General features: G+C 58.0%; 1 protein-coding gene across 1 annotated transcript; it reads right to left on the bottom strand.

The window, feature by feature from the left end:
• Positions 1-8,801: 8,801 nt before the first annotated feature.
• On the bottom strand, positions 8,802-9,874 carry IMP3 (IMP U3 small nucleolar ribonucleoprotein 3). The gene has a single exon (XM_002722034.5). The coding sequence runs from the start codon at positions 9,771-9,773 to the stop codon at positions 9,219-9,221; it is 555 nt and encodes a 184-aa protein (XP_002722080.1). The 5' UTR covers positions 9,774-9,874; the 3' UTR covers positions 8,802-9,218.
• Between the last annotated feature and the right edge of the window lie 1,297 nt (positions 9,875-11,171).

The raw sequence follows: 11,171 nt of genomic DNA, 5'->3' as shown, positions 1-11,171 counted from the left end.
CCGGGTCACCCCGCCTGATACTGTGCAGAACCTCCAGCGGACTTTTGTTTCTAAGATTTGATTTGAAAGCGACACAGGTCTTCTCCCCCCTGCAGCACCCGGCTGGGCCGGGCTGGAGCTCCCTCTGGCTCTCACAAGTGCCCGGGCCATGGCTGCCTTGCAGAGGTGCACAGCACAGGAACTGCGATAGCCGGGACCTGCACCGACCCTCGGACAGGGGCTGGGGGCGTCCTAAGTGGTGCGGCTGCACCCACTGCGCCCTGCGCCCACCGCAGGCAGGGAGCCGGGCAGGCTGCCTGGGGTGTTTATGCACGTCACCCTCTGGACCGAGAGCAGGTTAGACTGACCCCGGCTCAGGGGCACACTAGGAGAGGGTGCTGGGCCCCCAGGTGGAGGGAGGTGGGCACCAGGTTTGCTGAATCCATGTTTGGGGACCTGCTGTGTGGCCCAGCGGGTCAAGCCACCGCCTGGGATGCTGGCATCCCGTCTGGGTGATGGTTCTCGTCCCGGCTGCTCCACTTGGGACCTGGCTGCTTGCTAATGCGCCTGGGAAAGCTTGGGCCCCTCCACGAACGCGGGAGGCCCACATGGAGTTCCAGGCTCCTGGTTTCAGCCTGGCCCAGCTCTGGCCGTTGTAGGCACTGGGAGAGCGAACCGGGAGATAGAAGATCTTACTCCCTATGTTCCTCTGCCTTTCAAATAAATAAGTAAATATGTAATAAAAGCGGAAATTACTCAATGTGGAGGAGTGATAAGGCATCAATTTTTTTGACACAAAAAAATTGGAAGATGGCGGAAGAGGGAAGACCCACTTTGTCGCCCTGTTGCTCGGCGTTGCTCGGGGTGGAATGTGTGTGTCCCTGGGCGGGAGCTCCCGATGAGAAGGAGAAGGGTGCCAGCCGGCCCTGCAGGAGGCCTCACCAGGAGCCACTTGGACAACGCAGTGTAACGCCCGCTGCTCATCGGGCAATGTCCAGGCCAGTGGCATGAGCCAGGCCCACGACAACCAGTCCCTGCCCTCCAAGGACGTAGAGCCCAGTGTGGTAGGGACGGAGAGGGACCACCTCAGCTGGGCACAGACGAACCCCAGGGAGCCCAGGAGGGGACAGGGTGGGGCTGCTGGTGCAGGGGTACGGGGAGGGGGGTCTCCTGGAGGAGGTGACACTGCAGTGACCTGAGTGAGGAGCCAGCAGCAGCACAGGAACCAAGCACTTCTAGCAGAAGCACAGGCACGGTGGCTGCTAAGACGCTGTGTGTTGGGGCAGACAGACACGAGCGGGTTGGTTTGTTTTTTTTTTTTTTTAAGATTTATTTATTTATTTGAGTCAGAGTTACGGAGAGAGGAACAGAGAATTTCCCTCTGCTGGGTCACTCCCCAGATGGCTGGGCCAGGCCAAGGCCAGGAGCCAGGAGATTCATCCAGGTGGGGCCCAAGCACTTAGGTCATCTTTCTCTGCAAGGCACGCTAGCAAGGTGGACTGGAAGTGGGGCAGCTGGGGCATGAACTGGTGTCCATATGGGATGTTGGGGTCACAGGTGGTGGCTTTTTTTATTTGAGCCGGCACCGTGGCTCACTAGGCTAATCCTCAGCCTTGCGGCGCCGGCATACCGGGTTCTAGTCCCGGTCGGGGAGCCGGATTCTGTCCCAGTTGCCCCTCTTCCAGGCCAGCTCTCTGCTGTGGCCAGGAGTGCAGTGGAGGATGGCCGAGGTGCTTGGGCCCTGCACCCCATGGGAGACCAGGAGAAGTACCTGGCTCCTGCCATCGGATCAGCGCGGTGCGCTGGCCGTGGTGCGCTGGCTGCAGCGCACCGGCCGATTGGAGGGTGAACCAATGGCAAAGGAAGACCTTTCTCTCTGTCTCTCTCACTGTCCACTCTGCCTGTCAAAAAAAAAATTTTTTTTTATTTATTTGAAAGTCAGAGTTACATAGAGAGGCGAGGCAGAGAGAGAGGTCTTCCATCTGCTGGTTCACTCCTCCATTGGCTGCAACAGCTGGAGCTGCGCTGATCTGAAGCCAGGAGCCAGGAGCTTCCTCCAGGTCTCCCACGTGGGTGCAGGGACCCAAGCACGTGGGCCATCTTCTGCTTTCCCAGGCCATAGCAGAGAGCTGGATCGGAAGTGGAGCAGCCCGGTCTCGAACTGACACCTATATGGGATGCCAGCGCTTCAGGCCAGGGCATTAACCCGCTGTGCCACAGCACTGGCCCTGTCAGGTGGTGGCTTTAAGCGCTACACCACAATGGCCCCAGGTGAGAGTTTTTAAAGTGAGGAAGGGGCCAGCGCTATAGCAAAGTAAATTAAGCTTTTGCCTGCAGAGCCAACATCCCCTATGGGCACTGGTTCGAGACCCGGCTGTTCCTCTTCTGATCCAGCTCTCCACTAATGGCCTGGGAAAGCAGCTGGAAGATGACCCAAGTGCTTGGGCCCCTTAACCCATGTGGGAGGCCCAGAAGCTCCTGGCTCCTGGCTTCGGATCGGCTCAGTTCCAGTCATTGCGACCATTTGGGAAGAGAACAAGCGGATGGAAGACCTTTCTCTCAGTCTCTAATTCTACCTCTCAAATAAATCAATAAAAATATTTTTTTAAAAAAGTGAGGAGACCACCAGAACCCAGCCTTCGAGCACTCCCGCTGGCTCCCGGGTGGAGAGCTGAACACAGGCAGGCAGGGTGGAGGCTGCCAGGCCACAGAGCAGGGCTCACCCCAAAGCTAAGTGGGGGGATAGGATGCAGTTGGATTTGGGTATAGCCTGGGAATAAAGCCAGGAGGGCTTGTTAGATTTGGAATAGCTCGGGGTTCTGGCCTTCCATACCCCCAGAAGAGACAGAAAACAGGAGATGGAGACGAACCTCAACAGAGACAGGTTGCTTTACTGAAGCAACGCGGGGCAACAGTCTTCGAAGAGACCGTGCCCAGGGCACGGGTAGGGCTGGGCTTTTATCTGACTGAAGAGGGACTCTACAGCCGGTGGCAGGCAGGGGCTTGCAGCTGGCGGGACGCAGGGAGCAGGGGTCTTTTAGAAGCCTCCGGGAACTTTCCCGTTACCTTTTTCACAAGCTGCCCCGCGCAGCTTATCTGTTTTGCAAAGAGTCTGGGGAGGTTGAGCTTGGTTCCTGCACTGAGGGTCTCACCGAAAGGAGGGGGACTAGCATCTTGTGAGCTTTACCGCCCTGCAGGGCTGACTGCTCTTTTTCAAAACCGTATTTTTATGTACTTGAAAGAGATCATCCATCCACTAACTGGTTCACTTCCCAAATGCCTCCCACAGCCAGGACTGGACCAGGCCAAAGCCAGGAGCCTGGAACTCAACCCAGCTCCCCACATAGGAGGCAGGGACCCAAGCACCTGGCTGTGCATCAGGACGCTGGGGCTGGACATGGAGCTGGGACTCGAACCCACACACTCCAACAGGGGATGCAGGCGTCCCGACAGCTGTACCTACCGTGTGCTTGGAGTGCTAGCGTCGCCCTCTGCTGGGGCGTCCCTGCGTCGTGGGCTTCTGTATTCCAAGTTCTTGCCCCCACAGACAAGAATTCAACGCAGAGGCATAGACACAGTGCCCAAGTGGCACAGGATTTATCTATCAGAGCAGGCCACCTCACATGGACAGAGACCGTCACGAGTGGGCCAGAGGAAGGGCCAACAAGGGCCACTCCCCCGTGTGACAGTCACTTTTATGGGGTGAGGGGTGGGCCCCTAATTGAACATACAAACCTCATGGAGTTTGGGCAGGGTTTTTGGGAGTTTCATGGCTCCTCCTTCCTGGTCCCAGGAGACACAGGTGCATCATGGGAAAGTGGGCATACTGGATTGACAGGCAATGGTGGAAATACAGCACAGGGTGCACAGAAATGGTGAAAAATCTAGCTCACCTGTTTGTTCCTATCTAATTTTCTGCCCATTTCCCCCTCCCTGTGCAATCCCGTGTGTGAGTCCGACGCCTCGCACCATCTAAGCCAGGCCACTGGAGACACCCTGCAGGGGAACATGGAGGCCGGCTGTGCGAGGGGGAGCACGTATGAGCCTGGGGTGAGTCAGCTATCACAGGGTCACGTGGGCCAGCCCTCCCGCCCCCCGCCCGCCCTGATGTCCCAGACCTAGCTGCGGCAGGAGCAATGTGACCGCCGTCCAGGGTCCAAACCCAGACTCGGCACCTGCTGGTTCTGGGGCCAGGATCACTTACTTCACCTTGTGGGGAGCAACTGGGAGCAACTCGGACTAGACTAAGTTACTGGAATTAAGACTTATTCTATGCATCTGCTCTCCCACAATATGGCGCTGGGAGAGGAGCAAACAGCTTCTACCCAGCTGCCTTTCACCAACTTGACAAGCTGCAGGAGCTGCTCCTGATTGGAGGAGAGCAGCGTACTCGGCGTGTGGGTAGCAGAGTTGGGATTGGTGGAAGAGGACTATAAAGGAGGAGAGACAACATGCACCAGGAACATCTATCTGAAGGAACACCTGTGCAGCCCCCGAGAGAGCCGGCTGGCGGTGTGCCGCTCCCCCCGCGGAAGTGGGGAAAGTGGCAGGGGGAACCGCCCTTCCACGGAGGTGGAAGGGACGGTAGCCAACCCGGGAAGAACCAGCAGCAAACCCGGGGAGGGCCGAGCAGACAAAAGAACAGCGCAGGGTCCTGTGTCGTTCCTCCACGAAGAGGGGGAGCGACACACCTCTGTGCTGCTGCCTTGCTGTGTGGCTAATACGCACCCCTCTCCTAAGGTGTTACAGGGACGCGGTGAATTAATCCAGGTGAGGGGGCTGAACAGTGCCTGACACGGAGAAAGTCCTCAAAAACGTTATCTCTGGCCGGCGCCGCGGCTCACTAGGCTAATCCTCCACCTAGCGGCGCCGGCACACTGGGTTCTAGTCCCGGTCGGGGCGCCGGATTCTGTCCCGGTTGCCCCTCTTCCAGGCCAGCTCTCTGCTGTGGCCAGAGAGTGCAGTGGAGGATGGCCCAAGTGCTTGGGCCCTGCACCGCATGGGAGACCAGGAGAAGCACCTGGCTCCTGCCTTCGGATCAGCGTGGTGTGCCGGCCGCAGCGGCCATTGGAGGGTGAACCAACGGCAAAGGAAGACCTTTTCCCTCTGTCTCTCTCTCACTGTCCCCTCTGCCTGTCAAAAAAAAAAAAAAAAAAGTTCTCTCTACTTAACCTCATTGTAAAATAATCTCTCTGTGGGCCAGTGTTGTGGTGCCAACAGGTTACGCTACGGCTGGCAATGCCTGCATCCCACAGCTGGTTCAAGTCCCACCTGCTCCACTTGTGATCCAGCTCCCAGCCAATGGTGCTCCAAGTATTTGGGTTCCCAGGCCTGGTTGTTGCAGCCATTTGGGGAGTCAACCAGCAGACAGACCTGATCTCTTTCAAAATAAATAAACCTTTTGGTTAAAAAAAAAAAAGGGAATCTCTCTGTATTATAAGCTGTTAATCTAAGGACATATCTGAGGCAGCCCATATTATACAGAGAAAAGCTTCATTTAGCTCAGTGTAGAGTTCAAGTCCAGGATCGGGCAGCCCTGCTGGCTTGGCCCCAGGTATGGCTGGTAGGTGGCAGTCTGGTGGAAGAACCATTACAAGGTAAACTAGGAATCAAGGAACAATGGGCCCATCAGGCTTCCTTCACCAACACTCTCTGGGGGACACCTCCCCAGGGCACACCCCCAGCGCCCCAGGGACCTCCCACGCCGTCAACTGCGACTTCCAGGTTGAATCACGGACTCGGGACAGGAGTGCTGTCTTGGACTGACAGACCGTGTCCACGCTCAGGAACTCAGCAAGCCCAAGGCCTCCCCCGGCAGATGGGCGGTCCCTCCTTCTGTTACTCCGCCTTTCAAAGGACTAAGTAAGTAAAACTCAAAATTTCCAAGTCCCTGCCAGGCCTACAGAACTTTGCTGTTTCTAACTCTGGGCCGCTCGTCCCCTTGCTCAGTGTAGCAGCCGCACCTGCCTCTGCCTGGCGTGTTCCTCCCCCTGCTGCCTGCCTGACCCACGGGTAGCCCTCAGGCCTTCACCTCTGCTTTCTCCAGATTTCCCTTGTACTCTGCATCTCGCCAAACCGCTGGGCACTATTTTTCAAATTGTATTTGAAACATTTATGTACTTATTTGAAAGGCAGAGTTGCAGAGAGAATGACAGCGATCTCCCATCGAGCCAGGCTGAGGCTTCCTGTTAAGGCACACGCCGGGAGGCAGCAAATGATGGCTCAACAGTCGGGGCCCTGCCACCCACAGGAGACCTGGATTAAGTCCTTGCTCCTAGTTTTGTCCTGGCCAAGCCCTGGCTGTTTCAGGATTTTGGGGAATGAACCGGTAGATGGAAGAACTTTGGGACCTGCACTGTGGTGTAGTAGGCTATGCCCCTACCTGCGGTGCTGGCATCCCATAGGGGTGGTGGTTTGTGTCCTGGCTGCTCCTCTTCTGATCCAGCTCTCTGCTAATTCACCTGGGAAAGCAGTGGAAGATGGCCCAAGTCCTTGGGCCCCTGCACCCACATGGGAGACCTGGAAGAAACTCCTGGCTCCTGGCTTCAGATCGGCCCAGCTCCAGCTGGTACGGCCATTTGGGAAGTGAACCATCATCAGATGGAAGACCTCTCTCTCTCGCCCTCTGTCTGTAACTCTACCTCTAAAGTAAATAAGTAAAATCTTTATCCAGTGACCACGGCCAGCGCTGTGGCACAGTGGGTAAAACCACTGCCTACAGTACTGGCATACCGTATGAGCACAGGTTTGAGTCCCGGCTGCTCCACTTCCAATCCAGCTCCTTGTTAGTGGCCTGGGAAAGCAGCAGAAGATGGCCCAAGTGCTTAGGCCCTGCACCCATGTGGGAGACCCGGAAGAAGCTCCTGGCTTTAGATCGGCTCAGCTCCGGCACTTGTGGCCATTTGGGGAATGAACCAGCAGATGGAAGACCTCTCTCTTTCTGCCTCTGTAACTCTGCCTTTCAAATAAGTAAATCAATCTTTAAAACAGTCCAGTAACATTACATTCAAAATTATCACAACCATCACTTCCTCATCCTCTCAAACAGAAACTCTGTGCCTATTCGAAAACAGTCTCCCACCCGCGATATTACACGTGTATGTGGAAAACAAGAGGCACAGAGACAGAGTAGAATAATCAATGCTGGGGCCGGTGCCATGGCTCACTTAGCTAATCCTCCGCCTGCGGCACCGGCATCCCACATGGACGCCGGGTTCTGTCCCGGTTGCTCCTCTTCCAGTCCTGCTCTCTGCTGTGGCCTGGGAAGGCAGTAGAGGATGGCCCAAGTGCTTGGGCCCTGCACCCGCATGGGAGAGCAGGAGAAGCACCTGGCTCCTGGCTCCGGATTGGCACAGCGCCGGCTGTGGCGGCCATTTGGGGGGTGAACCAATGGAAGGAAGACCTTTCTCTCTGTCTCTCTTTCTCTATAACTCTAATAAAAAATTAAAAAAAAAAAAAAAAAGAATCCATGCTGGGCAGCCAGTGCAGCAGAAGAGGCAGCGTTCAGACGGGCCGTCATCTTGCACAAATATTCTTTGTACACCCTGACTTTCTGGCTACAGTCCGCTAAGTCATTTCCTTGACATTTTCCCCCCAAAAAACTTTTCTGACGATTCTGTATTTTCTTCCCAAGTTCCCTTCAAGAGAACTCTGAGGTTGCATCTGCTTGGGTCACAGCTGCAGGCGCCAACCACTGTAAAGGGGCCTCTGTCTTGCCCTGTGTGGTCCCGTGGCGCTGCAGGGCCACCTTACTCTGCCGGTGGAACTGCCATCAGAGCAGTGACTCAAGCCCTGGCTGCCTCCGCTCCCTGCTAACAAATCCGGGAAAGCAGTGGGAGACGGCCCCAGTGCTTGGCCCCCCCACCCACGTGGTAGACCTGGATGGTTTCAGGGTGGCCCCGCCCCAGCCACTGCCACCATTTGGGAAGTGAACCAGTGGATGGAAGCTCTCTCTGTCTCTCCCTAAGTAACTCTGTTTTTCAAATAATTAAATGAATCTTAAAAAAAAAATCACACAAGCCTGGACTTGAATCCCAGCTGTGGACAAGCTGGTCTCAGCCCTGCTTCCCAAGCCCACAGGTACGCAGCCCGCCCCACCTTCCCCCGACCCCCCCCCAGCTCAGAGCCTGCCCCCTCCTCAACTCTGTCGGGGTCTCGTCCTCAGACTTACCACGGCCTAGTGCCGCTGCTGTTCTCTGCTGGTTTGAAAATCGAGTCCAGAGGCTCCAAGTGGACACGCCCCAAAGGCCGGCTGTGCCAGCGTGCAACCGGACCCCAGGCCCCTGCTTCCTGGGAACTCTGCCTCGGTTCCCGCAGGTGGAAAGCAGAGACTAACAGACTCCTCACTTCACAGGGCTGCTGGGAGGGCCACACGGGTTAACAACATTCGGCACGCATTCACGCCGAGCCTGGCACAGGAGGCGCTTGCTACTGTCACCACCCCACACCACCATCCCATCATTCCGGGGACCACACACCCGGATGTTGTCCACATTCTCCTTCCCTTCCAAGCCTCCACCGCCCCCTAAGAGCATTCAAGTGCCCGGAAGCCTCCTGGGCCACGTCTAACCGCCAGGTGGCCAGGCTGCAGCGTGAGGAGTGCCCTCAGCCCTCTCCGCTGGTCCGCGGCTGGAACACCAACAGGGAATCCTGCGGGCAAGAGCTCTGCCGAAGCCCTCAGCCCGAGGAAGGGGCCCGGTCAAGTGACAAACCCGTCCGGCCGTAACAGCAGCACCCGCAGCCTCTCGGCGCCGGGTTCCTGAGCTGGGAGACCTACAGAACTGACCCCGTGTTGAGAAAACCAGAGAGAGAGAGAGGGGCACTTCCAAAGTAGCTGGGCGTCAGGGAGACACTCCTTTAAATGACGGAGGGGACCCTGAACACTCGCTTTATTTAAACTTGCGCCTTAACTCTGCCACGGTGAGCAGCTAACTCACGATCAGGGGGCAAGAAACCGAGCCAAACAGCCACGAGACGATACAGACGAGGTGGGCGTGGGCGCGCCGGAGTTCTGGCTACTACCCTGCAAGGTGTAGGGCGCGGGAAATTTAGAGTCCCCCACCCCACCCCGAGCACAGCACGGCTTCCCGCTGTCACCATCAGGCGTCCGAGTTCTAGGAAGACAGTAAGTACTCCCCTGGTTCTGCGTGGCCTGCGACTAGGGGTCCAGTTCCTAGAGCGCCCACGGCCGCCGGCACGCTCTGGGGGAATCCGGCCGCAGGCCTCTCGGTCTCCCCGGGCTAGGCTTCCAGGTCGAAGTCATCGCGCTCCTCGTTGTACTCCAGCACGTGCCGCTTGATCTTGGACGAATCGACCCAGGTGACGAAGTCCTCCATGCTGCGCGTGACCAGGAAGGCGGGGTCGGTGACCACGTCGGGGCCCACGCGCACGTGGCCCTGCTCCACGAAGGCCACGGCCGCCTGGAGGTGCTGCGCCATGCGCAGCTTGAGCAGCACGGTGGGCAGGCGGCGGCGGCAGAACGACGAGGCCGTGACCGAGTCGCAGAGCTCCAGCGAGCCGCGCGTGGGCACCAGGCCGAGCGCGTACAGCTTGTCCAGCAGCGCGGCCGAGGCGCGCACGCGGAACGGGTCGCGCTCGGGCAGGTCGCGCAGGCGGCGCGCCAGCTCGCGCACGGCACGGCTCAGCTGGTTGTAGCGCGTGTAGTCCTCGCGCCGCTGCAGCCGGTACCGCCGCAGCACGCGCAGCTCGTGCAGGTTGTGGTCAGTGACCTCCCAGTTCAGGAAGTCCACCTGCTTCAGCAGCTTCTGCTCGTGAAACTTCAGCTTCCGGACCATGATGGCGGCCGCCGCAGCGCGAGACCCGAAGCCGGCGGCGCGTTCCGCCTGGCGCGCGACTTCCGCCCGCTGTGCTCGGGCCAATGAAGGAAGGGCTCGAGGCCACGCCCCTAGTTTCCCATTGGCCAGGGTGGGGCCACGCCTCCTGTCCGGATCTCGCGTTACTTCCCTTCTCCTGGTCCCGAGCCCAGCGGGTGGCGGCGAGGGGCGTGTCTCGAGGAAGCTCCTTGCCGCGCGTGGAGGCCGGGAATGCCTTCCCCAGGGCGGTAGCAGTTTTCTCCCAGATTTCTGCTTTTTGGCGTCTCTCGGGAGAGTCTCCTCTCGCGAGCCGAAGGGGAAGCGGGGCGACTTGGGCCCTCTCTGCGGGGGTTTCCTGCGCCGGCCTTCAGCTTCCCGGCCTGTCCAGGGATTGTCCCCCACCTCCAGGGGACCGAGCGGTCGCCCCGTGCCCAGGGGCGGGGAGGTGGCACCGAGTCTATGAAGTACTGGTTCCCAGGACGCGCGGAACGCGGAGCTTGCGGGGGGGGGGGCGGGGCTGGAGACGGACGCTGCTAACACGGACTGTCCACTCATCAGACCTGCGCCGTGGACGTTTTGGCCTGGGCTCGGACGCATTGGCCCGCCGGGCTGGCCGTGGCCCTCCGGGGTGGCGTTAACGGGAGGGGAAGGCTGCTGGGGCCGCAGGCCTGGGACGCCACCTAGCTATCTCTTCGTTGTAATACTCGGTAGTATTTGGTATCTGGTTTTAAAAGAATGCAGGTAACTCGTAAGTTATGAGGCTCGCCCAAAACCAGTCCCAGCCGTGTCCTTTCCCAAGGATGAAAGTCCCTCCCCTCCCGGAATGTGCATTATTCCGTTCAAAAAGAAGCAGTTTGGTCACCACGCGGGCGTGGCTGGATAGACCAGCGCGAAGCCTGGGAGCAGCAGAGGGCTGCTGGCAGCCCCCTGCGGCCCCCTGCGGCCCCCTCCCTTGCCTTTGGAACCAGAGCCTGCAGCTCAGCGTCGGGGAGGGGGGGTGATTGGTCCAAGTGCGCTGACATCTGAGAAGTGTTGGCGTGGAAGACTTGGCTCTGTGTGCTGTCTGTTATATGTAGCCGTAATTACTTTCCCCCTGCTGTGTAATATTCCATTAATTGACAGTCTGGTTGTCCAAGCCCGCATCCTGAGTGGAGCCGCTGAGTTGGAAGCTGAGTTGGAAGGCGTAGGCACCCCTGTGGATTATCCATATCCTTGGGCCGTGCTCCACCAGGCCTTTGTCTTCAGTCTCATCAGTGCTTGGTTGGTTTTTAGAATGCTGCCAGTTTGGTGTGTAATGGTATTTCATTGTGAGTTTACTATGCATTTCCTTCATAAATAAAAAAGGCTTCCTATATGTTTCCTCTTCCGTGAAATGACTCT

This window comes from Oryctolagus cuniculus, chromosome 12 (genome assembly GCF_051225735.1).
Source record: "Oryctolagus cuniculus isolate XC-2025 breed Fujian yellow rabbit chromosome 12, ASM5122573v1, whole genome shotgun sequence".
Taxonomy (NCBI): Eukaryota; Metazoa; Chordata; class Mammalia; order Lagomorpha; family Leporidae; genus Oryctolagus; species Oryctolagus cuniculus.
Note: the sequence above shows the minus strand (reverse complement) of the source record. Positions and strands in the feature narration are given on the sequence as shown.